This window comes from Fulmarus glacialis, unplaced genomic scaffold (assembly GCF_000690835.1).
Source record: "Fulmarus glacialis isolate BGI_N327 unplaced genomic scaffold, ASM69083v1 scaffold7937, whole genome shotgun sequence".
Lineage (NCBI taxonomy): Eukaryota > Metazoa > Chordata > Aves > Procellariiformes > Procellariidae > Fulmarus > Fulmarus glacialis.
This window is the reverse complement of record NW_009225048.1, coordinates 12642-39841: the sequence shown is the minus strand read 5'-3', so window position 1 is coordinate 39841 and position 27200 is coordinate 12642. Positions and strand designations below refer to the sequence as shown.

Genomic DNA, 27200 nt, shown 5'->3' with positions numbered 1-27200 from the left:
GGGGGGGGGGGGGGGAAGTTGGAGAATACATGGCTCCCTCAAAGCCACTGTTCAATATATACCTTGAAAAACAAGGAAAAAGAGTACCAGCACATTCCTTTCCTTAAGGGCATGTGTGATAGCTTCCAAAAACTGAAAACAAAAGCTTTTCCACCATAAAAACCATTATCTTAAAAAAAGAAAAAAAAATCAATGCTTCTCCTGAAATCCCTTTTATCCCACAAACACATGCTACTAACAAATCAGCCAACCAGTCCCCCTCCACGCATCTCATACAGCTATCTTGACAGACTTTGCTACAGTCTTGAAAGGGAGAAGACCAGGCAGTCTCAAGAGGCATGGATATTACTGTAATGGAGAGAGCTCAAATACAATGATGATGCAGTACAAATAATACAAGGTCCCATAAGGGCAGATCACTGAAAAATGAATTTCAGCTCAACCAACCAAGAAAAATCAATCCATATTGCTAAGATAGTTTGTACATCAACAGGAGCCTCTGTGTATTAGCTGTTAGTCCAGAGTGCTGTACTCATCACTAGTAAGAAACTAACCTTTGTTCTGTGCACCCCATCACAGTAACCTTGTGTACTTCACAAGGCAAATTGTATCAACCACTAAATAAGCATGGAAATGACATGGGTTTCAGGATAGGTTGAATTTTACAGCGGCATGCTCACGGCACCACACTTGAATACAGCAAGTTACACAGCCACAAGAAGTGAAAAGCATACCCACAACATCTGTGAATGAAGCCACAGACAATTTTAATTTGGTCTCAGGCCCTTAGGAATTGTTATGGGATGTGGTTAAAAGGGAACCAAGAGCCAGCTTGATGGCAGGTTCACAGCCTGCAGTGGTGCCCTGGCCAGCCAGTATTTAACATAAAAACAAAGCACGGATACAATTAAGACTCTGCCTCTCCTAATAATCTCAGAGACTGTTTACTCAGCAACACCAACCCATCAAAAGAAAGGATGCCAATGCCTAAAGACAAATCTGTTTAACTCCATGCCAGCTTTGTTTACTGCTAATAGTCTTCTTGCTAGAACTAAACCTCAAAACATACAGAAAAGCCTTGAAGGGCCTGGAAACCACTACATGTTAAACAACTGGTAAAAAAATGTTGCTGTGGCAAACTGCGCAGTTTGCCAAACAGAATTTCAGAGCTGTGCCAGAGACCACAGCAAGGTGGGGGTGAAGAGTAGTAGTGTGAGGGTAAACACTAAAATAAGGGTATTAACTATGGTGCAGGTCACCTAGGAATGATACATGCAGGCACGTAATGCCCTTTTCATGTGACTACGCTGTGCCCCAAACACGGTAAGATTTCCTCTTCAGTGCACCCTTACACAGTACAGCTCAAATTCCCTCCTCCACCCATACTCTAAAACACTTAAACATTTTTCTAAGATGTCAGACTTTTTTTTCCTTCTGCTTTTTACTGTTTGCTCCAAAACTTCTACCCACCTTCTCTCACCTGATTCCCTCCACATTTTCCTCCCAGCGTTTCCCCTTCACCCCTATTCCCTCCCTCCTTTTTCCATTACACTATTCCTGCTCCCCCAAGACAAATCATGGTTCTAACACACCACCTTCACCACCTCCTTGCTCACTCAGCTTGTACACGCCTAACCCTTCCCTCAGCATCCAGCTGTCTTGTCTCTGGACAATCTCTTCTGGGTGGGTAGTTTACATTTGTATGAGACCTAATGTAAACTGTCCATTTCTGTTAAATTTTGGGAAAACTGTAATGCATATCCCCAGGCAGCAGCACGCAAAAGCAGGGACCCTCTATCTACAGTCATGCTCACAAATATCGCTTCACCTAAAAAGCTACAAAATCATCATCATCACAACCAACCTGTGGGCAAACATTACCTGACAAATGAAGAATTAAGGTCTTTTGCGGGCCATTGATGCAATCATTCAGATGCTGCATTTTCTGTGTGAGAATTTTCAAGCTACATGATACTTACTTCTTTGACATCAAAGGTATAGAGTCAATCTTTGATCCCGGCCACTCATGGTAATCCGTTACCTTTATCTGCAACTGACTTCCCAACTTCATTGACACATCTTAGAAAATTTATCCCTTCAAACTGCACCTTCCTCAGTATTGGAAGTAATCAAATATAATTGTGACTTTCCAAACTACAAACCACATTCATTGGACCATCTTCTTAACTCCCATATTGAGACACAAGCCATCTCAAACACAAGGACTGTTATAAGGAGAGGATGTCTTTATTGGTTTCTTTTCACATCTCAGAAACAGAATAGGGATCTGCCGAAATAAACAGTGGATCTCATCTCCATCCCTGACAAACAAATTATGAAACACAACAGCATATTTCCAGGCCGAGAAGGGAGCAGGAAAAAATGCCAGTGATATTAACAAAGAAAATAGGCTTTCTCACAGAATTCTGAATTCGTTTTGGATGACTGTGCTCACAGGGGCCATTCGGATATGGCACGGAAAATCTGTATAACGATTGAGACAGGCAAGACTAGCAGAACGCTTATGAGGGATTACAGAAGAAAATACAGATACGGTCGCAAGCTGAGATGGGAAACTGTCAAGTGTCTGTCGTTACTGAGATGAAGGATGGGCTGGTGGCTGATGTCACTGTGAAGAGATTTGGGGTGGGAGGAAGAGAGGAAAAACAGTCTTAGAGGGAGCAGATGAGGATGCAAATGAAGTGACGCATCTGTTTGTGGGACAAAGGCAGGGCTGAACTTGGCCCGAGCTGGGATGCGTGAGAGCAGCATAATTTGAATTTCAGTGTATGAGCTTAGATAATAAAGGTACTACTGATAACAGCCATACTGAAAAGTACAGAAACTAAAAATTTTGAAATAATGGTCCAAGAATTCTATATGGACCATATTGAATTGGTAATGAAGATGTAAATTTCAAGAGGAAACACCCGAAAGTCACACGTTCAAGCAAGATAATAGCTTCAGAATACTATGCCAGCCACTACCTTGAGGTATTTCTGAATGGCTGATGATGTAGACTTACTTATCTTTGTACAGCATTTGAAATTCAGAGATATTCAACTAGCAAATTAACAACAGTTCTCCTTAGGGCACTTACTGCATTGTGGTCTAATGAAAACTAGGGAGCATTTATTATTTTCAGTGTCCTAATCATCACACAGATGCACTGAAGAAAGCTATCTATCTTGGAGTAAATATATGCACCTCCCCCGCTATCTAGGGAAAAAAACTTGCCTTTTAAAACATGGATGATTATGGTAGCTTGATTATTCTGCAGATTCATTTCAGCTATCCAAAAGGAGCAGGTATTTTGCAGAGGTGAGTACCACAGCCTAGTTCTGAACTCTGCAGGATGGCATCAGTTGGAATACTCTCTGCTCCATACTTCACCAGACTAGCATGTACATATGCATGTACGTATACGCACCCTTCAAAACCCAAGATGATGAGCTTTAAAACAGAGGTGTTTCCACTTAAATCCTTAGGAAGCTTTTGGTTGTTTTGCTAGCATCAAAAAACATTCTGAGCAGAGAGCTACTTCACACTTCCCTCTGCTGCTAAGACCCTGGCATCCTGTTCCAAACCAGTATGTCTTTTAAAGAACTTACTGGAGAAGGACACAGTAATTGAAGACTGGAGTAATCTTAACATATACGCCTTCATCTGCACTAGACACCCAGGCAGTTCAAAACAGCTAAATCTTGTATGCCAACAGAGAGAGGGGCTTGGATTGTTAGGACAGAATTTTCTTCTTCTATGTAGTTCTGTGCTCCTCTCCCATCTTGCTGGCTACCGTGGTAATTATTGCAATTAAAAAAAGCTGACTTCTTCCAAACCAGTATTACTGTAGTTAGACTGGCCGATTCCTTCACAGATCAAGACAGATACAAGCAGCTCCACAGTCAGAAGATCAGTATTCAATGTGTTTGTGCTGTTGTTTCTGGCAGGTCTAGGAAGCAAGAATCTTGTCATGGTTCATATTATTCGGAGGCCTTTCAATTCCTTACGATGTTCAGGAAGGTTATGGGATTAAGTTTCACAAATTTAAGATTTATTTTGTGATTTAAGGTTAAGAGATTTGGGATTTAGGATTTATTCTGAATACGAATTTTCCCTGCTAGACATGAAATCATCTAAGGAACAAATGGAATGTTCAGGTGCCAAAGTAACACAGAGTGTTTTAAAATCTAAATTTATCATTTTCCTGATGGAGACTCACTGCAACCGATAAATGGAGGCAGGTATCTTGTACAGAATTAATGACTGGGTCTATCAAACAAAAATTCCTGAACATTCCTAGAGCAGCCAGCTGCTAAAATTTGATCATACCACAATAAAGTGACAGCTGACTTTGACATCGTTTTTTTTTAAAGAAATGCACAGCTATAGTACTAGACAAGTATACCAAACAGTTAACTGCCCAACTTAGTAATATGACTAGTGACCTATATAATGGACAAGGATTTAACATAGACTGAAGAAAGTACCATGAAAACCTCATCAATTGAAGGTCTAATCCAACCTGCAGGGAATGGCGTTGGGCTTTAAATAATAATAGTTGTATTGTCATGCATAGTAGAAGGGTTAGATTTTCTAAATTTTTTTCAGAATGCTGGAGTACAGTAACAGAAAAAAATGTTTTATACTCCTGAAATATTTTTTACATTAAGAGTGCAATGCTTGAGAATGTAAATGCACAGGATGTTAAAGAAATACCAGTGTAAGCTTATTGTAATTTTCTTCAGGAAAAAAATCCTGTAAATTATTGTACAGTCAGACTATATGTTCACCACTTTGGATTCTAAATATTTAACGATTATCATCTTTCTGCCATACAATTATTACATGCACATTCTGAAATTACTGCCAATTTATAAATTTTTACTACTGAAATTTAGAAATGAAGTAATGTATGGGGTTATAAAGCGAATGTCTCAATGCAATGATTCACCGTATTTTAGAGCAAGGCCTCATTTTTCTGGCTTACAAATCAATGGTTTCTAAGACCCCTACACAGGATCGGCTATGTTTCTAAAGCAGCATATGAAAAGTGATAATACTCAGTAACAGAGAGACAGTCTTGAAAAATCAGGGACCAACCCAACATTCTGTTAACATTAATTTTATAAAATACCTTACAAGAACAGATAAAGAGCTTACATAATAACCAAAACTTAAAAAGAATGTTGAATAAAATATAAATTAATTGAACACATCACTAAGTTTGCCACATGTTAGACAAGTTTATAAAAGGCATTTTCAGATAAAATAGTTATTTGAAAGAAAATCCTTCAAAATGGAAACTAATGAAGTCCTTTTTCAAGAAGTCACTCCTAAAAGCGCTCAATTCCAGGTCAACAGGTAGTACCTGAATTTGCTTAGAATACGGTGTTCGTTTGCTTCAAAATTTGTCAAGCTTTAAGACACAAATTTAAATGTTTTCAGGTCAGAGTCATCAGTGCAAAGTAAAGCTTCAAGCTGAAAACGAGAGAAATATAACAGAAGAAATGATCCTGGTACAAAACTTCCTATATTCACATTACGAAAAAAAACTGTGCCAGATGCACTCTTCAGATACTAAACATTAATAAATTTTACCAGTGGCTTCCAGCCAAGCCATTAACATGGCTAATCATATTAAATTCATTTATTTTGTCAGTATTACAATTTTTTTTCCACTCATAGTCTTTGGAAAAGATCCATGCTGTTGGTGTCCACTTACTTTACTCAACTTCCGATTCAGCCAATTTGCTTAAAATGCAGTAATTTAACCAAAAGGAGATAAAAGGTGAGGCCAACAGACATCAGAATGATAGTCTAAAGCCTGAAATGGCATTTTATTGGAAGAAATATGGTAGCACATGTTTCTGAGTTTAACCAACTTTGTTCATTCAAGCACTCTCACTGAAGTCAGTCTTCCTTAAAGTTATATATGTGCAGAATACACTGCCAGGCTCAAACCCTTAAGTCTTTGAAAGATTAAAGTATGTTTAGAGAACTATGTTTTTAGAGAACTAGACTGTAGCCAGATTAACTTCTTTTAAGCCTATTAATTCCTGCGTAGTAAACATCAACACTCTAGCAAAGCAATTTCGCTCTGTTTGACTTTAAAACTATTAACCAAAACAGGTTTCAAATAGTCTTCACATTCCACCATTTAGAAGTGTTATTAGAACACTCATTTAAAGATTAATGGAACTTTTTTCAAGTTACCGCTCAGAATATTGCTCATCAAGCTTTTTTTAACACATACGAAAAAAAAAAGAAGTGTCACTGGTGGTCATAACCAGAAAGGAGAAGGAAAAATTTAAAAACCTTAATCTATCAGGCAGCAGTTCCAGACTCTAATTGAAACATAAGGCTGTCATTTATACTAAGCTGCTGCATAAAAATGAGAAAATGAGTTCTCCATTACAATTCAAAATTTCAAAACTCAATCTGCAGATTGTTTGCTCATCCTTGTAAGGCGTTCTTTTTTCACTGTCATCATTACGATGCTGGCAGTTATGCTAGAACCTCATTTAAGTAATTCCAATACCACCACAGTGTTTAATTTAATAGTATGAATCATTTTGAATTTATAGTTGGGTAAAATGCTAGAGTGATGTTGTAAACAAACCAAATGAACAAGAGGGTTCAAGACTACACAAAACTTTCCCCCAGAGGAAAGATATTTACTTGAACTAAAAGCACAGAATGTAACTTCAACCAAAACTTTTCATAAGCTGTACTCAAGGAATGAACATTTAAAGGAAGCTGCAAATGCCCTTTTCTAGGGCATAAACTCAGAATCATTTGCTTAAATCAAAATGGAACAGCAGCTCTTCCCTATACCCTGAATTCTCCTGATCATCTTTTATCACTTAAGCAGATTAACGATATCCATACTATGCTTTGTGATGCTACAAAAAAAGCTACCAAAAAAATTATTTAATTAGTTTTAAGAATAAATTTCTTTGATGAAATGATGGACTTTGAGATATCACAGTAATTTCTACTGGGTGTTCCCCATTATTTTGAATCCTGCAATTGAGCCATTTGCTGTCTTTAAAAAAATCTTTAAAACAAATGCTTTGGCTGCTGAGATCTGATTCTGTAAGTGTTGTAACTTTTACCACTTGCTCTGAGTGAAGGAGAACACTGACAGCTGAAAAGGAACAATAAATATATACCTCACACCCAGCTTAGCACACTGAAAATTCTCATACACTGGTTACATTTCAAAATGTGAAAAATGTTCTAGCTACCACATGGTTTTATCTTTTCAACAGTAATAAAAGAAAAGGAGATTTCAAAGTTTCCTAAAAAAACAAGAAAGCAGCAATCTTAAAGATTATTCTGGAAATATTTGGACTCTTAACTTTGAGTGTACTAAGAACAGAGTTGTCTTCTCTCTCTCTTTTCTAAAATCGGGAAGATTTTTAATTTGGCTTGCATCAATTTGGGCTCAAAAATAAAATGTCAAAGCCTGGAGCATCACTAACCACGTAAAGCAAAAATGTATTTCCAACTAAGCAGCTGGAAAGTGAGTGAATGAATTTGGGTATTAAACACATACGTGAGAATAAAGTGTACAGAGAAGGAGGTTACTAGAGAACTTTGCAAAAAATATTGCTACAGTAGCATTAGGAATTAACAGTGCATCAAAGATTTAAAGTTTCCATGTTAATACAAACTGATCCAAGCCACAATGAACCATGGGATAATCACTCAAACAAAAAATTAACCGCATTCTACTTTACAGAAGCTAGAATTTACCTGAATACCATTAATATGATTCAAAAAGATTCCTTCTAGTCTGGCATGCCTCAGTTTACATAAGTCATAGAGAACTGGTGCCATTAGTGTGTAATCAAAACACAGTATTATAACGTGCATTTGGCTTTTTTGAACATTTGCAATCAAATACTCAAATTTGAAAGAGCTTTTACATGTCAGAACTCAGTATCATTGCTGCATGAAGTGTTTTATTTGTTGGTTGGGATTTTTTTGTGAAAACTGTGTATAAAAGACCTTGAGGACTACAGGTCATGGAATTCATGTTAAACAAAGCTGCCCAACATTACTGTCAAAATACCTTTAAAAAGGCAGTTCATAGACAGAATAATGCATTTTACATTCAGGTATTTCCTCTCTCAAAAGCAAAGGAATCTCAGAAGAAAAAAAAATCAGTAGTGAAGGCCACATACTTTTTGCATTTGATGAGCTGAAATGCAAAAAAAACAATTAAAGCATCTTGTAAGAGAAAAAAAAAAAAAAAACACAGAACTTCTGGAAAGTGATGATTTAGTTGATGGGGTGGTCAGCATGAAAACTGTTGGGAATGCTACAGCAGAACTGACCACAAGTACAAGGGAATATGAACAGGAACATAGTACAGGCGTCAACTAGAAAACTAACTTGCCAACTTGTAAACAAGAAAAAGCATTTCACAGATTAAAAGTTCTAGGGAAGTAAACTTCTTTAAATTATTTTGTCAGTTCAACCCTGATTTAAAAAAGTATGGCTAGCAAAAATACATAAGCCTCAGCATATTTATAAGTCTTGATCAGAGCAGCCATGAGCCTTTGATAAGTGGCTGGAAACAAACACCCTTCTACTAAGGATGGAAGAAAAATATTCCGTTCTCTTCTTTCTCTCATTCCTCAATCCACGCGTATATATGTAGAATTCACATGCTCCAAGAATATCTTGACACTGCTATAGATTGAGACGTGGTGAGACCGGTGGAGGAAAACAGACAAACTCTCTTAAAATACTACGGGCCACGTCAACATTATTCTGGGCAATTTCAAGTGCCCTCTTGACTTCTTCAAAGGAATAGCCCTCTCCCATAAGTTTTGCAATTTTTGCATCCACATTTTCCGTGGAACTGTCAGAGCTGTATGCTTTCCTGTGGTGTATTTCTGGTGCAGTCCTCCGAGGAAGTGGTTTAGGGGGTCTGGCTGGTGCTTGTGAACCATCTGTTTCAAATAAAGGAGATAGAAATCATTATAAATTGGCTTAGAAGAGTGTTATAGGTAGGTCAAGCCTCATAAAGCAGTTTTAATGTTTCTTTAGAATTTTACGTTTTAAAGATATTTTAATTCACTGATATATCTCATTTTAAAATTGGGACAGAAGGTGAATTCCTCAAGAACATCCAAAATGGAAATAATGTAGTGAAAAACTATTTTAATAATATGATAGGAACATGCAAGTTACAATCTGAATTATCCAAAGTTGGAAGAAAAAGAAGGTATGATGAAACAGCAAAGATATGAAAATAGCTAGTCAAAATTTTAAAGGCTCTCCACTCTCAACCCACAGTTTGAGAATTTTTTCTTAGTCTGTTTTAAAAAAAAAAAAAATTTGATCACAATTTTATTCAGGACTGTAAGTTGTGCAGAAGAGGAACCCAGCCAAATATGCCTGAGGGAGAAAAATCCTTCACTTACTGGTACATCTTGCAGATTCTGTTCCATCAACTGCAGTTCATTTCATGCATAGCAGCTATGCTTAAGTACAGAAATAACTGGTTTCTCAAAAAAACCTATAGTCCAATTATTTTCAGTGGTGAGAACAGAACACGATCCTTTCTCTCCAGTCCCCTTTAGAAATATCTCCCCTCTCATTCTCTTCTATGGAAATGTTATGTGCCCAGTTAATGCTGGTGCTAAGAATCACGATGTGCTGATGAAAAAAGCTAATATTCAAACTTGCTAATCTTCTCAGAGTCAAGAGTTTCATGCTCAAGTAAACTTAGTACTGGACTGAAACCTCTTTATACTCGCCGATTCCACATAAGAAGCTTCAATACAAGCAGGCATAGAGCAGAAAACACTTTAAAGAGGAAAGCATTTAAAAAAAAAGTCTTTAATCTTTCAAAAAGGGTTCTAAAAAGTTCCATCAACAGTGACTTTGATAGATAAATTAGTGGAATTTCTGGCTGTGATACTTCCTGTTGACTCAAACTGACAGCAATGGCATTTTGCAGTGTTAAGTACTTCAGAGGCAGTTTTTTAGTGATGAAAGAATGCTGTATCTCTAGTAGTGCTGTTACAACATGCCACCTTACAATAACACTGGATAGAGAGAACTGTAATTCAACTAAGTGCATTAAACACTTCAGATGAATGAAAATAGTTCACATTAGTGAACGTCTAACCAAGGTGTATTTTTCTCTCAACTTAGTTTCCATGCATTCAGATGACAGCGTTGCTATAAATTTTAATCCCATTTCTTAATTCAGAGAAGTTAAGCAAGTAGTGCTTTTAGCAAGATAGTGATATTCATACAAGAAATGGATGAGAGTATGTCCTGGCTTCGGCTGGGATAGGGTTAAATTTCTTCCTACTGCTGTGTTTTGGATTTAGTATGAGAAGAATGTTGATAACACACTGATGTTTTCAGTTGTTGCTAAATGCTCTGTCAAGGACAGCTTCCATGCTCTACCAAACGAGAGGCTGGGAGGAGGAAGCACAGCCAGGACAGCTGGCCCAGCTGGCCAACGGGGTATTCCATACCATGTGACATCATGCTCAGCATATGAATGGTAGGCGTGATCCAGGAAGTACCGATCGCTACTTGGTTATCGGTCAGCGCGGGTGGTGAGCAATTGCATTGTGCATCACTCATTTTGTATATTTTATCATTATCATTATTATTATTATTTTCCCTCTCCTGTTCTATTAAACTGTCTTTATCTCAACCCACGAGTTTTTCTCACTCTTACCCTTCCGATTCTCTCCCCGTCCCACCGGGGGAGGGGGGAATGAGCAAGCGGCTGCGTGGGGTTTGGCTGCCTGCCAGGTTAAACCACGACAGAGTAATTTGATTAAAAATTTACAGTAAGGGACTAAGATCAATTTTGTTCTAATTTCATTGCTTATTTTCCCTGCAAATAGTTATGACACAATCTACAGACAGTAAGGGCTATTTCATATTTGTTATGATTTTTTCCTCTCTGAAGATGAAAAGAATTACATAAACGCTAAACATTCTAGTAAACACACCTGAAACAGATCCAAACCTGCTATGAAGGTGTGGAAGAACCATGAAACACACCGGTTGGAGAAATTAACTATAGCTCAGGAGATGTGGTTAATAACTAAAAACCAAATCAGAAACAAGTTCAAATTTCTCATTTCATTTATTTTAGAAAACTCAAGACTGTAACAGAAGAATATTCTTTATATTTAAAATAATGGTATATCATGTTAAAAACAATCTGTTTTCTTTCACAAACATTTCAGATTATTTTAATGTGCACATTTCGTTATGGACTTCATTTCTATAGAGGATGAAACAAAATTAATTTGCAAACTTTACATTTTCCCCTGGGCTTGAAGTACAGAAGAAATTCCTTATGCACAGATCAGATCTTTCTGAGTGTGTTTTACAGGAGATATTTTTTGCTCTACCCAGTCTAATACAGGCTTAAAACTGAAGTTATTTCTAGTATAAAACCTTCACTTTGCTGAAGCTTCCAAACAAACTTTCTTAAGCAATCGCATCATTTAGAAAGGTAATTTTTAATTCTGCCAGCAGATTTACAGCATAGGCATTTTATTCTCACTACAGTGACACCTCTCTATAGCACAGACGCTTCAAGATCTTCCGCCTTCTCTCTAACTCAATTCCCATTATTTTTTAAGCACTGACATCTCTTTCAATATCTTCCATCCACATAAAATTTTAGCTGAAGCTGGGTATCACATTGGATCCTGAGCTTAAAGATACTAAGTCTAACCTGCATGTCCATATGGACACCGAGATAGAGGTATTTAAGCAGGGCTTTCCTTCCCAACCTCCCATCCTCTCTGATGTTTCAGCCGCTGTGGATAGCTAACTAAAAATTCAAGTAGATTTTCTAATTGTGTAATTCCATTAACAGTTTCTACAGCAAGGAGCTTCCTCTATCACTCACATTTCTGTAATTCAGCACTAAATTTAACCCTTAGGTAACTGGTTAGTACAAAGGCAGAGACAGGCTCACTTAGTAAGTATTTAAAAAGCGTGGAAAAAGTTGTAAGCTGAGAGCTCTGTGGCACAGTGGGAGGAGGATATTTGTCAACTGTCTATTCCTCTCTGCTGTGAAACGGCCCTCTTCTTTTCTTCCCTTGTACGTTCCATGGTCTTTCACCAACAGACCGAGAAGCATCAGAGAACCAGGTGACGAAGGCTTGTTGTGCAAAGCCCTCTGTGGAGCAGTGGCAAGCAGCTACATCTAATCTAACTGGGGTACAGGGACAAAGCATACCCAGGGGACATCTACGCTAAGGAATTGACAGAGCAGGGAGAAAGTCAGAAAGGAGTAACCACACGTATTGGTCCATCTTAGGTATGATCTTCATATTTTGTACTACTGCAAGAGATTAGTCCCCTTAGGGTTAACTGAAACCCACCCCGAAATAACACGACACCCTCCCCCCAACATTTCCATGTAAAGGAATTTAAATTTGCATGCAAGAGCTTTAATAAGGCCAGGTGAGTCAACAGGCAGCAGAAAAATATACTTAACTAGCCATTTGAATCCATTTCTTGGAGAATAGCTAAATTTAGTAAAATACAGCAGACATCTGTATTAGAGGCCTAATTTTCTTCTACCTTTCCCACATATCATTGGCTGTGCTTAGGTAAAATATGCTAACGACTAGCAATATCTCCTTCTCTTGCTTTTATTGTAATAATTTTTAAAAGTTGTATTTAAAAAGTTTGAAAAACTATGCCTTTGGGATAGTTAGGTGCATAGTTGAGAACTATTTAAGTTTTCAATGCTAAATACATTGCTGAATTAGAATAAATTTCTCATTACATGTTAATGATTCAGTTAAACATCATGACATCGATCTTAAAAACAGTCAAACTGAAGCACAGAAGCTAAAGGACTCCCCATGCTACTCTAGGGAGCCAGTGGTTAAATTATAATTAGATTTTAGAGTGAACTACATTTCTTTTCCAGCTAGTTTAAAGAATCACCATATGAAAGGGCTGAAATGAAGAATTTCCTAAGTGAACTGATTAGTTCAGAATAAATGCAAAAACAAAAGTTCTGAATAGAGTTACATCTCTACATTGTGTTTTTAAATCATAGATGAAGGTGAATCAGTTCATCCTGAAGCTCATCAGTTCTGTTCTATGGAATTACTGCCACTGCAAAAATAAATTTCCAATTAAGAGTATGACATGATCTATCACATAGTTTTCATTTAATTGAAATTAAATTGAATATCTTGCTGTACATCATGCTGATTTAGAATGATATTTATAGCAAAGGTCAACACGTGGGTGTTTTAGAAGATGGCTGTGGGAAACATACGAATAGAAAAGTATTTATTAAGTGACATCAGAAAGCTCCGAGATCTTAAGGAGCAAACATCTTGCAATAATTTAGGAAAATTAAAAACTGTTCTACTATAGAATTGCAAGAATTGCAGGAAAACTCCATAGCTTTAAAAGGTAGTTATATTATTGTCACAATTTGTATTATAAAAGAATTTAAAATGCCCTAAATAAATCAGGTTAACATTGTAAGACAAGTAGATCCCCCACAGTGTCACATATACAATATGCATTATAATTTTTTTTTTTCCTAACAACGGGGGAAAAAAAAAAGAGAAACACTGTTATATTAGCAGAGGTATCCTCCCAAAAGTGCTACTATTTTACCAAAGGCATCACACTAATCCTCAAATGTGCTATTCATTAAAAATTCTGTAGCACTCTTCAGGCTTACTTAGTTTCCCCTGTACTTTAAGTTGGAAAAATGGATTCTTTCGTTCCTATACCACAGCAGAGATGAACTACATATTCCTAAGAAGGAGAGACATAACTACAATTAAAAAATGTATCATTTTCCACCTGTGGTTGTTGCAATTAAACACTGATGATCAATATGACTGAAAGACTAGAGAAATAAGTCCCTTCATTTCTTTATGCATTGAGTTTTCACGTGCAATTCACTCTGATCTGGAGAACAAATAATGGTTCAAAGCATCACTTGGCTCTTTCTTTGTGTGGTCTCCCCACACAGCAAAATGATGCAAGCGGGACAATCCTCCCCCCTCCCCATATACCATGCACATCTAAAGAAAAGAAAATTTATCTACAAATTGGTGAAAGTACTTTGAAATACAGGTAATACTTTACTGTATATTTTATATTTAATAATTATTTTAATTAATTTGAGTAGCTTTCTTTTAAATACTATTCGTGTTGCCTGAAAACCATAAGCAACATTTCTATGGCAGAGGAATTGCTCCTACTGTACCTGTTCCATTGCAAATGGAAGACTGAATTTTAATTGGTTTTGGTTCTTGTTGTTTTATTAAACAACACTTCAAAATTTTCTTAGAACTTCAGACAAACATATCAGCGAAAAAGATCAGAAAATAATAATACTTTAGAGAGTGGAAGTGAGATGCGTGTGGTCCCTGTAGGACTTCTGATATCTTGTAAGCTTTAAAGGTGGCAGAAAAATCTCTGCCCTTCTCAAAAAATAAGGAACACTAGAACTCACATAAGCATTCAGTTTGGCAGCTGGTGAAACTGATGCGATAATATCTACACCTACAGACAACAGGTAGCCACTACTACCTTTATTGCTGAACTTTAATCTGTTATCCTTTGATGATTTCGTATTTTTGTAAAGCAGTATTACCATTGCCATTTGTTTGCCTGGAATGACAAAAACCTTATTGGACTTTATGGATGAAAGTTATTTGCTTCCTTAAGTTGTAAGGAACAGTTTTCTACCTTACCTGAAGGAGGAGGAAGTTGATCATAGTCTTGAGATGTCCTATTTGTTTTGACGTTTTCACCAGTTACTCTACGAGCAGGTGGCAAAGGAACATGACCAGTTATTGGATCAAAATGGGGATCTATAATAACAGAACAAAAAAGGAGTCTTAGAATAATTGGGCTTAAAATAGCCTCCCTTCAGACAGAAGAGCCATGAATCCAAACAGAGATGTTCCCCCATAGCATACGCAGATATACATCCAAATTCAACACTTGCACAGTAGACATGTAGCTATGTCTTGAAGTGACAAAAACAAGAGCACAGCTCAAAGGTGGTTTATCCTGCACTGACCACGGCTCTTCTGTTTACATCCATGAGGTACCTTTCAATTATCCAACTCAGACACTGCTAGGACTGTGGCTGGCAAAGCATGGAAGAGGTTGCAAAGTCCGATGCAGCACAATGAGAAATATCCCAGCTATTCAGTTTGGTTAGAGCTTGGTAACACTTCTATGCTTTGCAGTTCACAAAGACCGCAGGGCAGATTTCCTATTCATACAGTCCCAGCTACAGGTAAATATTACAGGGACTGGTAAAAGGCTGTGACTAGGTTTTTCAGTTCTCTCTGCTGATTACAGGAAGAGAATTTAAAAAAACTGAGAGAAATATATAGTCCTGGCATATTGTGTCCTCTTTTTTTTTTTTGTGGTGGGTTTTTTTTTTGGTGGTGTTTTTTTTGTTTGGTTGGTTTTGGTTTTTGTTTTGTTTTGGGGTTTGGGGGTTTTTTTTGGCTATTGAGGATGCAGCTGAGCAAGTGTTAACATCATCCGGGACCTGGCTTCTGCACTGGACTCAGAGTGTTTGTATGTGAGTGTAACTTTTTGCCGTTGTTGATGATGAGATTATTATTCTAATCCGACAGGCTTTGATGGATAGCTGAGAAATCACCCCCAAGACTTGTATGGAAACCAATCATCAAAAACTCATCATAAATCATCTACAGCAGTTTATTTGACAAGATGCAAAGTGAGTAATACAGCTTAAGAAATACCGTATGAATAAAAAAAGACCAAGCCACACAACCAGGTATGCTTAAGTAGATGTACACACTTACAAGATTAATGAAAACTGCTGCTATAAGATTGTATTCACTATGCAAACATGAAGAACAATACATGGCCGTAGATACATTTTCCAGATTTTTAATTAAAAGCTATTAAATGTTTTTAACACTATCAGTGATGTTTCTAAGATAATTTGCAAATAACACTTAACAATATAAAACTCTGCATGTTTCTGGCAACTGCACACAGATCGATGGAGCTTGCGTGCATCTGTGTGTGAGGGCTTCTATTTTTCCTCTCCATTCCCATTAGAACTGAATGGCACAGCGTGTGTTTCTGCATCAGATGATACAATTGAGGCACCCATTCAGACTGGACTGAATAATAAAAACATTCCATAAAAGGTCATTTCAGTTCAACGTAAACTAGCTCACTTTCATCCCACAGCTAGTATAATTCACAAAGGTCAGCCAAGTGCCCGACAACCCGTCAGGCTATTATGGAGTTGCACATGACTGCTTGTCATTGCATTCCTGTAATACTATCGCCAAAACATTTCATTTATCTCTCTCCATACAGCTTCTAAGAAAAATAGATAGGAGGAGAAAGACATCTAACTGCACCACCAAGGTAGATAATCGCTGAAAATATTCCTAGGACAGGTAAACTTAAGACACCAACATCCTTTGGAAGCTTCCATAGAGAAAAAAAAAAGTCACTTCACAGGTATGCACTATAACCCACAAAAATCCAGTTGTAATCTGTACCATCAGCAGCAAATGTATTCAACTTAATTAACCTGACAATCAAACACTTTTCAACTCAAAGACAAAATTCGCAAGTTGTGAACATAGCTTTTATACCTTTTACAAGCAAAATACTGAACTGAAAAAGTGTCACAGTGATTCATGACTGTCCTGGTTTCGGCTGGGATAGGGTTAAATTTCTTGCTAGTGCTGTGTTTTGGATTTAGTATGAGGAGAATGTTGATAACACACTGATGTTTTCAGTTGTTGCTAAGTACCCTCCTAGTCCAAGGACAGCTCCCATGCCTACTGACTGAGCTAGGTACACAAGATGGGAGGGAACATCATCAGGACAGCCAGCCCAGCTCGCCAATGGAGTATTCCATACCATGTGACGTCATGCTCAGTATATGAATGGTAGGCATGATCCAGGAAGTACCGATCGCTACCTGGTTATCGGTCAGTGCGGGTGGTGAGCAATTGCATTGTGCATCACTTATTTTGTATATTTTATCATTATCATTATTATTCTCCCTTTTCTGTTTTATTAAACTGTCTTTATCTCAACTCACGAGTTTTTCTCACTCTTACCCTTCTGATTCTCTCCCCGTCCCACTGCAGGGCGGGGGGGAGTGAGTGAGCGGCTGCGTGGGATTTGGCTGCCTGCCAGGTTAAACCACAACAATGACGAGAGAGAGGTGAAAAATTTACTTATCAAAACTGTTACAAACCACAGACACCTGCAACTGTGTTCACAATTAATACAGTTTTGCAGCAAAATTTTACAACAGTTCTAACAAAGCAGGATGTTCTTTTCCCTTATTTTCTAGTATACTGTAGAAAACAATGGAGTTGACAAAAGGATACAGACTAGTATTACAGATGACAACAGAAAATTTGGCACTTCACAAGTAACAACTCTTACTAGAAAAGTACAATTTACCAAAATGTCTAGCCTGGTATAGAAATATTGACCTTATTTCATTACTTTGTGATAATGAAAAGTAAAGTCTTCTAATATTCTGAGTTGTTTAATCTCTACCATTAAAAAAAAAAACAACTATTTTTTAGTATTTTGTATAATGAACTATAGACAAACAGACTTCTGAAGCCTGATGACAACTTTATCACAGAACAGATAACCTTCTGAAGTAAAGAAAAAGTAAACAAAATACATTCTTTCCTTTGTATTCCTACCAGAATGCAGGAACAGTTCCTGTCCTGAAGGAGGTCGGCTTCCTGAGCCAGCAGGTTTTGTGTGCTCAATCATGCTGTGCCGAGCAGGTGGTGGTGGTGGTGGTAGTGAAGGGGGTGAGCTATCAAACGCATCTTCACCTGCATTTTAGAAAAGAATTATTAGATGAGCAAAACTTCATTAAGAACTGTAGAATAAAGAGTGAAGCTTAAAATTTATCTTTCTCTGGCTGCTGAGGCTGTTACTCCTAGGGTTCGTCTAGCAGTTCAGTGACTCCAGTAATGAAATTGTAAACCCGACTCTTACTATGCACAATCCTCTTCTAAAACATGCTCTGAATGACCTTTTGCAGTGCTTAGTTTCTTTTCTGGGATGGGGGGAGAGATTTCTTTTAGTGGCTCAATTGCAAAGTGTGTATTATAATGAAAGCTTTCACTGAATATCATTGAAGAATAACAGCTATGTTTCAGTGGCTAAGCAAAAATATTTATATTCAAACACTAATGCTGACTGCATTGAATCTGCTACATTTAAATACGCATCATCTTTCTCCGCTGTTCTAAAGCTCTAACCCCAGATATAAACTGAATTCTCTAGGGCTTGGCAAAAGAATGTACCCCTTACACAAAGGTGGTGCAGACAGGACTAGGATTACCAAGCAGTACAATTTTTATGTGTTCTTCTGCCTTCAATTCTATGTACTGTCACAACTCAGGAACACTTCAGGGACCAGAGAGAGTATAGTGCAGGAACATGGCAAATGTTCAAAAGGTTTTATGGAACCAGAAAATTGGATGATAACACATACACTACAGTCTAGCAATCATGCAGCAGAGTTTGTCAATGAAGATGTGGGTGGTGGCCAAGCACAGCCGAGGTAGGTATGCAGAGCTCACTGACTTTTGTGTAGGAGAACAGAACAGAAATCAGGGTTGGAAAAGATAGCTTTTGTTGACTGTAGGCAGCAGTGAGTTTTGAACTGTCCCTTGATAGTGGAAAAAAAACCAGAAATAAGGCTTATTAATTTAATTTAGTTTTCTTCGACTTAAATACCACCTCTTTGGCATTCTTCTTCATATTTGATAAAAGAAATGGAATTATTTAAGGTACAATAGGAAGAACCCTCCATTGTTGCGTTAAATTGCAATGCTCAAACTTCATATTGAGGGACAAAAAAATTATAATTTATTTTAGGGAAAGTGGTTTTGCTTTTCTTTATAGTTTGACTACAGATTTCGTATGCCTTTTCATCTGTCTTGCATGAGGGCTTACACACAGATACCAAGAACAGACCATGGACACAAATATTGACTTACAGCTGTAATATTTAGCCCATAGCTTGTTTGGTACTCTGAACATATTCAACATCGGTTGTTTTTCAATAAACAGGGCATTTGGTTCATTTAGACAATGTTAACCATTAAATGTAATCAGCAAAAAGTCTGCAACCTAAAGGGGGCACCAGAAGATCATAATCGGAGGGTGTCCTGTTGAGCAAAGAGCTGTGTTTTGGGTTGTCTCTTGTAGGTGGTCGTGCAGGTGGCAAAGGTACCGGAACAGTAGGTGCATCATAGACATCTCCTGAATGACACAATCACAAGAAGTGAATGTTTTCTTGCTGTACCCCTAGAACAGCACAGAGTAAATTTTCTTGCTAAATAGTGAAAAATTAAAACATACCTAACTCTGGATGTTTTGATTTCTTCATCTCAGAAGTAGCACTGTGTGTCCCATTCGTTACTCCAGCACACTGACCATTCTCACACACCCTGAAGACAGACATTAAACAGGAAGCAATCAACCAGTTATCCAAGTATTAACTCCCACAATGACCGAGGACCTGAGCTGTCAGTCCATTATATGGAAACAAATGAAAGACGATAAGCTACACCAATTTTAAACTTTACGTTTTTTTATATTGAGAGCAGACACTGGTTAACCGTCAATAAAACTCCTTAAAGGATTATACTGCTTTCTTGGTGGGATACTGACATGGCCTAAATAACTTACTCAAGGCTGCAATACAAGATAGAGGAAGAACTACCATTAAACATAGTCCTCACTTCAGAGCTCAGGTCATTAGTTTATTCACACAGTTAAGTCACACACTCAATCCTATTTCTCTTTCCCAGCTGTTGAATTTTCCCTAGCAGAAATATGGTAAAGGGAAATGTGGATTTTGGTAATTATCCACCTGAAGTACACAGAAAAGTCATTAAACAAAATAAACCAAAACAACAACAAAAAAACCCCAAACAGAACACCGCAACACACCACTAGCAATAACAAATTTCAACTAAACTCTTAGCCAGACATTTAAAAGAAAAAAAAAAAAAATTGAACTAGCCAAAACAGTTTTGCAGGCACCTATTCATTTCTGTATCAAAAAGCTGAGTCTCACTGATACTTCTACCACAGTTCACTAATTTTTTTTAAAATGAAGTATATTACACCCTCAAAATTAAACAACAGTATTAAATTAAATTTGAACATCATCTAAACCAAACAGCACAAAGTTGCCTATAATCTTGTCAGAAAAATATTGGAGATTATTTTTGTAGGATGACTCTGTTCAAATACTGCAGGGAAAAACATAGAACAAAAGCCTTTTCATAATATTAAATATTGTTTAAATAAATGTGAAAGAACTGGGAAATTAATCCTGTCATTGGAACTGTGGACCCTGCATATTCAGAAAGAACCTTTTCTTTGGAAAAAGGCCACCACGCTAAACAATTCCAGCTTAAAAATAAAAATCCCAACCCACCATGCACCATTATTACTAAATACTGGCAAATCTGCTAGAGCTATACACAGCTAAAATTTCAGATCTTGGGTTTTTACCAATAGTAGGAACATTAATAAACGTATCAGCTTTGGCCATATGGAAAGGAGGGATGAATAAAGGTCTGGAATCATTTAAAATATATAAACAGGAAATAGGAAGTGAAATTGTGTTTGTGATCCCAAGAGTTGTAACTCGGAGTAATGAAATCAATGTAAGAATAATTACAAGACTTAAAAAACCAAACCAAACCAAAAAAAAAAAATAGTAAGAGCTATTTTGTTATGAATTAATTTCCCCAGGGAAGTGGCAGAGGAAGTGTTGTTTCTATCTTTGAAATTAGATTGGTTCAATCTCTCAAATGCAGTGGATGTAACACTTCCTTTAACTCCTCAGCATATACACTAAATTACTAAGAATATTTTCTACTTTATTTTGAGCCTATTCTGCATTTTCAATACGCTAACCAGCCAAAGGCACTAAGATAACTTAACATGGCACCACTTCAGAAGTCTTCAGGTCATAATAAGCCCAGTTAAGTGATCAGTTTACAAATCATGCTGAAATACCTGTTTACATCAACAGTAAACACCAGAAGAAGGGCAGCAAATGAGTACTAACAAGCAAGCCTTCTGTCCTTTTCTTTTCCTTTTGGAAAAAGCTTTATTAGGAAAAGATAGTGAATGTAATAATGTATCATTCTTCTAATAGCAGCCTAATTAGCAGTGCTGAAATTCTTTCCCTTCATTTTTCATTGCTGAACTTGCCCCACACCTGGGAAGAGATGATCAGCTGTAAAAAAACAGCCAATTAACTGATCTGCCAGAAAATAAGACTGTGAATCATTTTTTGTATTATTCTTGCAATATTTTTAGCATTGTCATATCTACTGGTAAAAGAACAAAGAGTCTTAGAGGCAATACAAATTTGGGGGTAGGATAGAAGAATGACACAGTTCCTAAATTACAAAACATTCAGAAGAAATTTTGTAGGCTCTTTCATTTACTTAAAACTCTAAGTATTATCCAAGAACTTAGGAAGCAACACTTACTAAAGAGATAGGAGAAGGTGACATTGGAGGACAGAACTGAAAAGTGCTAAAAATTTATGACAATTAAAAAAAATAATAAAAGTTGTTGTTAACAGTTTTGCTAAACAATACTGAAAAGTTAAGCTTTTATTGACACTCCCCTCCCCATGAGGTTAAAAGAAGTGCATTAAAAGAATACAGCATCAACCAGAATCAAGATTCTTTTTGAAAGCTTTATCTCAGCTTTCACATCTAAGCAGTCATATTAGCTAAAAGGAAACATTTTAACTATATGGAACATCATATATATTCATACACAAATATTTAATAGGATTTTCTTTTTTTTTTAATGCTTAGGAGAATGGCTTGTTTCGAGTTAAAATTCTTCTCAGAATACATAATAAGAAGAGTTGGTGGTTTTAATCATAGAGCAACCTGAATGGCAAACTGAGGTATTTTCTCTGTAGCAAGTCCTGGATTAATGCCAAAACACCTACCATAAGTGCAAGACAAGTACACTAGCTAAAAAATAAACTAAAAACTAGAAAAAACTTATAAATCAGCTTTCCATCTGCAGCCTCTATTAATAATTCTAATGGCCTGGTGAAATCGTGTACCAGCCAACTGAAAGCACTCAACTCCTTGTTCTGCAAAAGAAGGATACCAGAAAATGAGACGTTTCTTTTTTTTCCAGCTGGTTATTTTCTCAAGAATCTTTCAGGGTGCATCTAGGTATTAGCATTTTAGTTCAGGTCAGGAGTATGAACTGAAACAAATCTCCACAAGTCATCACAGCACTTCAGTTTACATTGCAGAGAGGTCTCAGAGCATGCAGACTGAATTGCTTCTGGATGATGTTAACTCAAAAGATGTCCTGCAGGAGCTCATCCTATGTGCTGCAATTACTAAACGGTACTCCAGGCACAGGACCATGTTAGGGATAGTCTGAATCCAAAACTTCCCAAAACATACAGTGTGGATGTGGGGTCCTTGGAATCAATTGGTCCCCTCTACAGACCCACTCCTATTGCACCACACTACTTACTAACCTAGGCATAGCCCTCAGAAGCTGCTAAACCAAGGCAATCTGTTCACATACTGCTCGCTTCTGTTGCAGACGACTTCTTGTCTAAGAAAGGTTACATCCTGAGTAACTCCAGTCATGCAAGCAACTCAGCCTCTATTAGATGACTTCGCGTGATACAGAAAGACATTCCCATGCAGAAGCACAACACACTTAGATAAAAAATGGCATAGGTAAAAAGGATTAGGACCTTGGAATTTTTTTTTTTCCCTTCCCATTTTTTTGCTTGGCCAACATTTGAGTTTTACTCATCATTGATTTTTTTTTTTTTTTTTAAAGTCTCATAGGGTAGATAGGAATTTAAGTACTCAAGACCATAAAGCTCAAACAACTGTGTAATATTCACAGCTATGCAGTGAAGGTTGGATCAGCATTTCTAATAAAGACAGAATTTTTAACCTGCGTGCAAGGAGTGATCAGACTATGACCTTTTTTCCACCTCTTCTAAATGTCTGATTAAAGAGGTCTAAAAATTGTAATTGGCTGATTTTGGGATGAGAGACATGTTGAGCTTTATTGATGGTGGGTCCTTGACATTACATAGTGACAGAAAGAGGAAAAAATGGCAGTATGTCACTACATTTTTTTAATAGCAGAAGAGTCTGAACTTTTTAGATCAATACTTATTTTAGTATCATACTTTTGACCTACAAGACCAGTAGAGAATTGGCCCTTCTTCTTCCCAAGACTTATTCTTTTAATTCCAGACTATCAGATTTTTTTTATGAGTCAAAGACCAAGAAGTTCACCAGGAATGACACAGCCTTCAGTTGCCATGTCCCTTGGCTCCAAATCTCGTTGCCATAATCTGTTAATAATTTAGAACTGTGACAGTTTGGAGATATTATTTTAGAACATGCTTAAACCAAAAGAGATATATTCCATCTGAATTTTAAAAAAGGCTCTCCTCCTGGGAAGCACAAAGAAAATATACTGTGAAACAGGCTCAAAAAGCCAAAAAGACATAGTACACATGGGACGAAAAGAGAATAAAAGTATGTACATACAGCTGCCAATTCACATATTTTTCAGTACTGCGTTGCTTCTTAAAATGAATCATATAAAATGTGAAAGTTTAAGATTTTCAAAGCTGACTTTGGGAATTTCAGTCACACAATTCTCCTAAAAATTAAATTTGCAAGAGTTGTGGGAGTTGAATCTCCTGGTCAGTTCTGAAAACCTCAACCTAAGGGAAAAAAGGATCAACCGCAGAAATGGTATTCAAAAGCAAAATATACCCAGTTCTGTCACAACAGAGATACAATAGAGTGAACTTCACAGATTTATGACTGCGGTGGTGGTCAAATGAAACAGAGGCATAAGTAATCCAAGACTGAAAAGATAAGACATTTTAGAAGGCAGGCAAGCTTAACCATCATTATAAATATTGAATCCAGTTAAATTTTGGCAAAAGCAGAGGTTTTGTAAATAAGCTGCCTTCAAGGGTGCTAAATGACCTTACCGAGCAAGAGGTTTTATATTATGACTATGAGGTGGTTGTGAGCTCAGTATTACAGGATGTGAAGAAGGAACTTTGTATTCATCATCATCATCTGTGTGATCCCTTGATTTATCAGACAGAGAATTTGCTGAAGGAACAGGGCACCTAAGGAGATAAGAGAAAGATCAGTTTTGCTTTAACTGTTACATACTTGACCTAAGTATAATACAGAAAATACCCTTCTTTAGCCTAAACATCCGTAATACACATCTGCTACATATAAGGTAACAAAAACATCATGTCAAACTAAAACTTGTAAGGTTACTGGCTTTTTTGTCACTGAGAACGCATAGAGAAAAGGGCAGCTGACCTTCCAAGAGTTAAACAGCTACTTTAAGCAAGCACAACATAGCAAAGAATTGCAAAGAATTAGAGTACTAAATAGGCACTTACAAGGCTTAACCTGTTTGCGCTTATCAAAAGAACTAAACAAAAGTTAATTCAGGGCAAATAGTATTTAGCAGGGCTCAGTGAGGCAGCAGACATTGACCCTTTCAGTGAAGTCTTGTTCCAGCCATAATGTTATCGAACTCCCAGAATTTGCCTGTATTTTGAATTATTTTTACTTCAGACAATAATTGTCTTTAATTGTCCTCTCAGACAGTGGTTTGTATCACTTCTTGAAAGCAGTAGAAGCCCAGGAAAGAGGTAGACTTTACAATCTCCATTTACAGGTAACAAGTTCCATCGTGGAGAATACTGCTGGATATGAGATTTCTTTTAAAACAAAAAGCTAACTCCTACTATCTGGTTTTCTGTTATATGAGTGTAAACAAAATGATGGGCAAAAATTTCATTTTAGTGAGCAGTCTGGGGAAAGTAATTTTCTTAGATATTAACATGCTCATCATATCTTTTGGCCTTCATAAAATATAACTAGCTAGGTTATATGTCTAGCAATCGACTTCATCTACTCTTTCATACATAGAGCCCCTCCATTTTTAGCAATTACTCCAATACATTAAGATAAATAAACTCACAAAACATCGGAAATACAAAAGCTTACGTTAGGGACTTAATTTAACTTCAGCTTGATCATATATGAAAACCAGAAACAGAAGTTTGATTTTTAAACTAGCTGAACATGAAGGGCAGTAAGTGTGTAACTTCAAAAATCATCTGGAATCATCTGAATCATTACACAGTGAATAGCACCTTTATTCTTTGCCACAAAAAAGCCAACAGCTGGAAGACCTTGAATAAAGATGTGCAATGCATCCACAGCCATTTTGATTTGTGGCTGGAAAGTATGGCTAATGGCCTTGATTTTTAAACTAGCTGAACATGAAGGGCAGTAAGTGTGTAACTTCAAAAATCATCTGGAATCATCTGAATCATTACACAGTGAATAGCACCTTTATTCTTTGCCACAAAAAAGCCAACAGCTGGAAGCCCTTGAATAAAGATGGGCAATGCATCCACAGCCATTTTGATTTGTGGCTGGAAAGTATGGCTAATGGCCCCGAGCTGAACTACATGCTACATTACAAGACACATCTACTTCATACATCGTTTAGAGAAGTTCTTAAGGACTGTAAGGAAATATGAGAAGGAAGTGGACATACTTTCTCTTCCTGTGGTCTAATTAGTTTGATTTTATCATAAGGGCAAGAGCTGAAATGACAGGCCAGGCCTATTTCCTCATTTTTTCAACACAAGCAGCACCTGACTCACACAGCACACTTCTTCACAAAGGGAAAACATATGTCTTTCACTATGTACTGTAGATGATGCCACATCACTTCAGAACACGCAGGTACTCTGTAAACAAAAACAAATAACTAACTACCATGAGCACTAGCCAGTCACTAAATGAATGAATAAATAAATAAAGGGAGAAAGAAAAAGAACAGAGAAAGAAGGGGGCCAGATGTGCTGCTTTTGTTTGAATATATTCAAAGTCTAGAGCTCCCTAGATACTTGTAACTTTTCAGACGCTCTTTCCTTTAATCAGTAATATACTTTCAACTTCAGAAACAAGCTCATGAAAGATGGGAATCCAACTTCTTTTGCCAAGACATACTAATCAAAGACAGGGGAAAGATTTATGGCACTGAACTGCAAACTCTATATTGCAGTTTTCAACCACCTTCTGTAGAGGGAGCAAAATTTCGCACAGCAATGCAATGTGAAATTGCTTTTTCCATCTTTCATTTCTCAGATGCACAAGAGGTTTGTGTCACTGCTGTATGGCCATTTAAAGACCAGAAGGTAAAAATGTACCAGGACAATGAGAACTCTGTAGCATTCTCAGGTAGACAGTTGAAAGGCTCACAAAGAATAGATTTTCTCATTTCTGTGGACATGAAATCATTCTTACATGGCAATCCAGCATGTTCTGGAGATGTTTTTTTAACATATATATATTTTTATATATATAAAAAGCCTAGGTTTTTTGAAAATAATCACAAATTGAATTGCTGGCTTCTGCAGATAGCAATGTTTGAAATATTAATATCTAGACCAGAAATGTCCAATACTGACCAATACCGAAAGTCCAATACTGACCAAACCAGGTTGGTAGTATTGTTTGAAGCTCTCTTCAAAGGCTATTACTGGGAAAAAACCAACGAAAAAAACCCTTCTCTGAAGGCCCTATCTGAAGCTGGTTATAGGAGAGATTTTGATTCCTGGAATACTGTAAATTAAGTTAATCTTTTTAAGAAAATCTACAGAATAAAACTGAGAACCTGATCATCACACTAAGTACAGCTGGTCTTATCAGCTTCCTGATAAAAACAGTTCTCAGACAGGAAAGCTAGAGGATTTACTTACTGACAATTTACAAACTAAATAAATTTGGTATACTCAAGGAGTACCAAAAACATTTTCCCCTCTTCACCTAGTTCATGCCCCTGCTTTTTTTCTTATTTATTCAGTAGACACAAGAACCTAACTTATGTTATAACAAAGCTCCACCTTTATTCACAGGATACCAGTGTGTATACATATACCAAAATCAATTTCCCAAAATCATTGCACTGCTGAGAAATTGTTACTGGTTTGGAGCTATTATTAAAGACATAATTCCAAGCCTCCTGCTTCTGAATACTGTGTAGCCTTAGACAAG

At 37.0% G+C, this 27200-nt stretch overlaps 1 protein-coding gene across 1 annotated transcript in view; it reads right to left on the bottom strand.

Annotated features, from left to right (window-relative positions):
* Nucleotides 1-8272: 8272 nt before the first annotated feature.
* The window catches only part of LOC104080082 (E3 ubiquitin-protein ligase CBL-B-like), a gene marked incomplete at its 5' end in the record, with an annotated part of 29210 nt that continues 10282 nt past the window's right edge, over nucleotides 8273-27200 (bottom strand). The window contains 6 exons of the mRNA XM_009582350.1: nucleotides 8273-8966; nucleotides 14745-14864; nucleotides 17733-17870; nucleotides 19180-19311; nucleotides 19411-19499; nucleotides 24092-24235. Coding sequence (XP_009580645.1) covers nucleotides 8704-8966; nucleotides 14745-14864; nucleotides 17733-17870; nucleotides 19180-19311; nucleotides 19411-19499; nucleotides 24092-24235 — 886 coding nt within the window. The remainder of the gene's footprint in view (nucleotides 8967-14744; nucleotides 14865-17732; nucleotides 17871-19179; nucleotides 19312-19410; nucleotides 19500-24091; nucleotides 24236-27200) is intronic.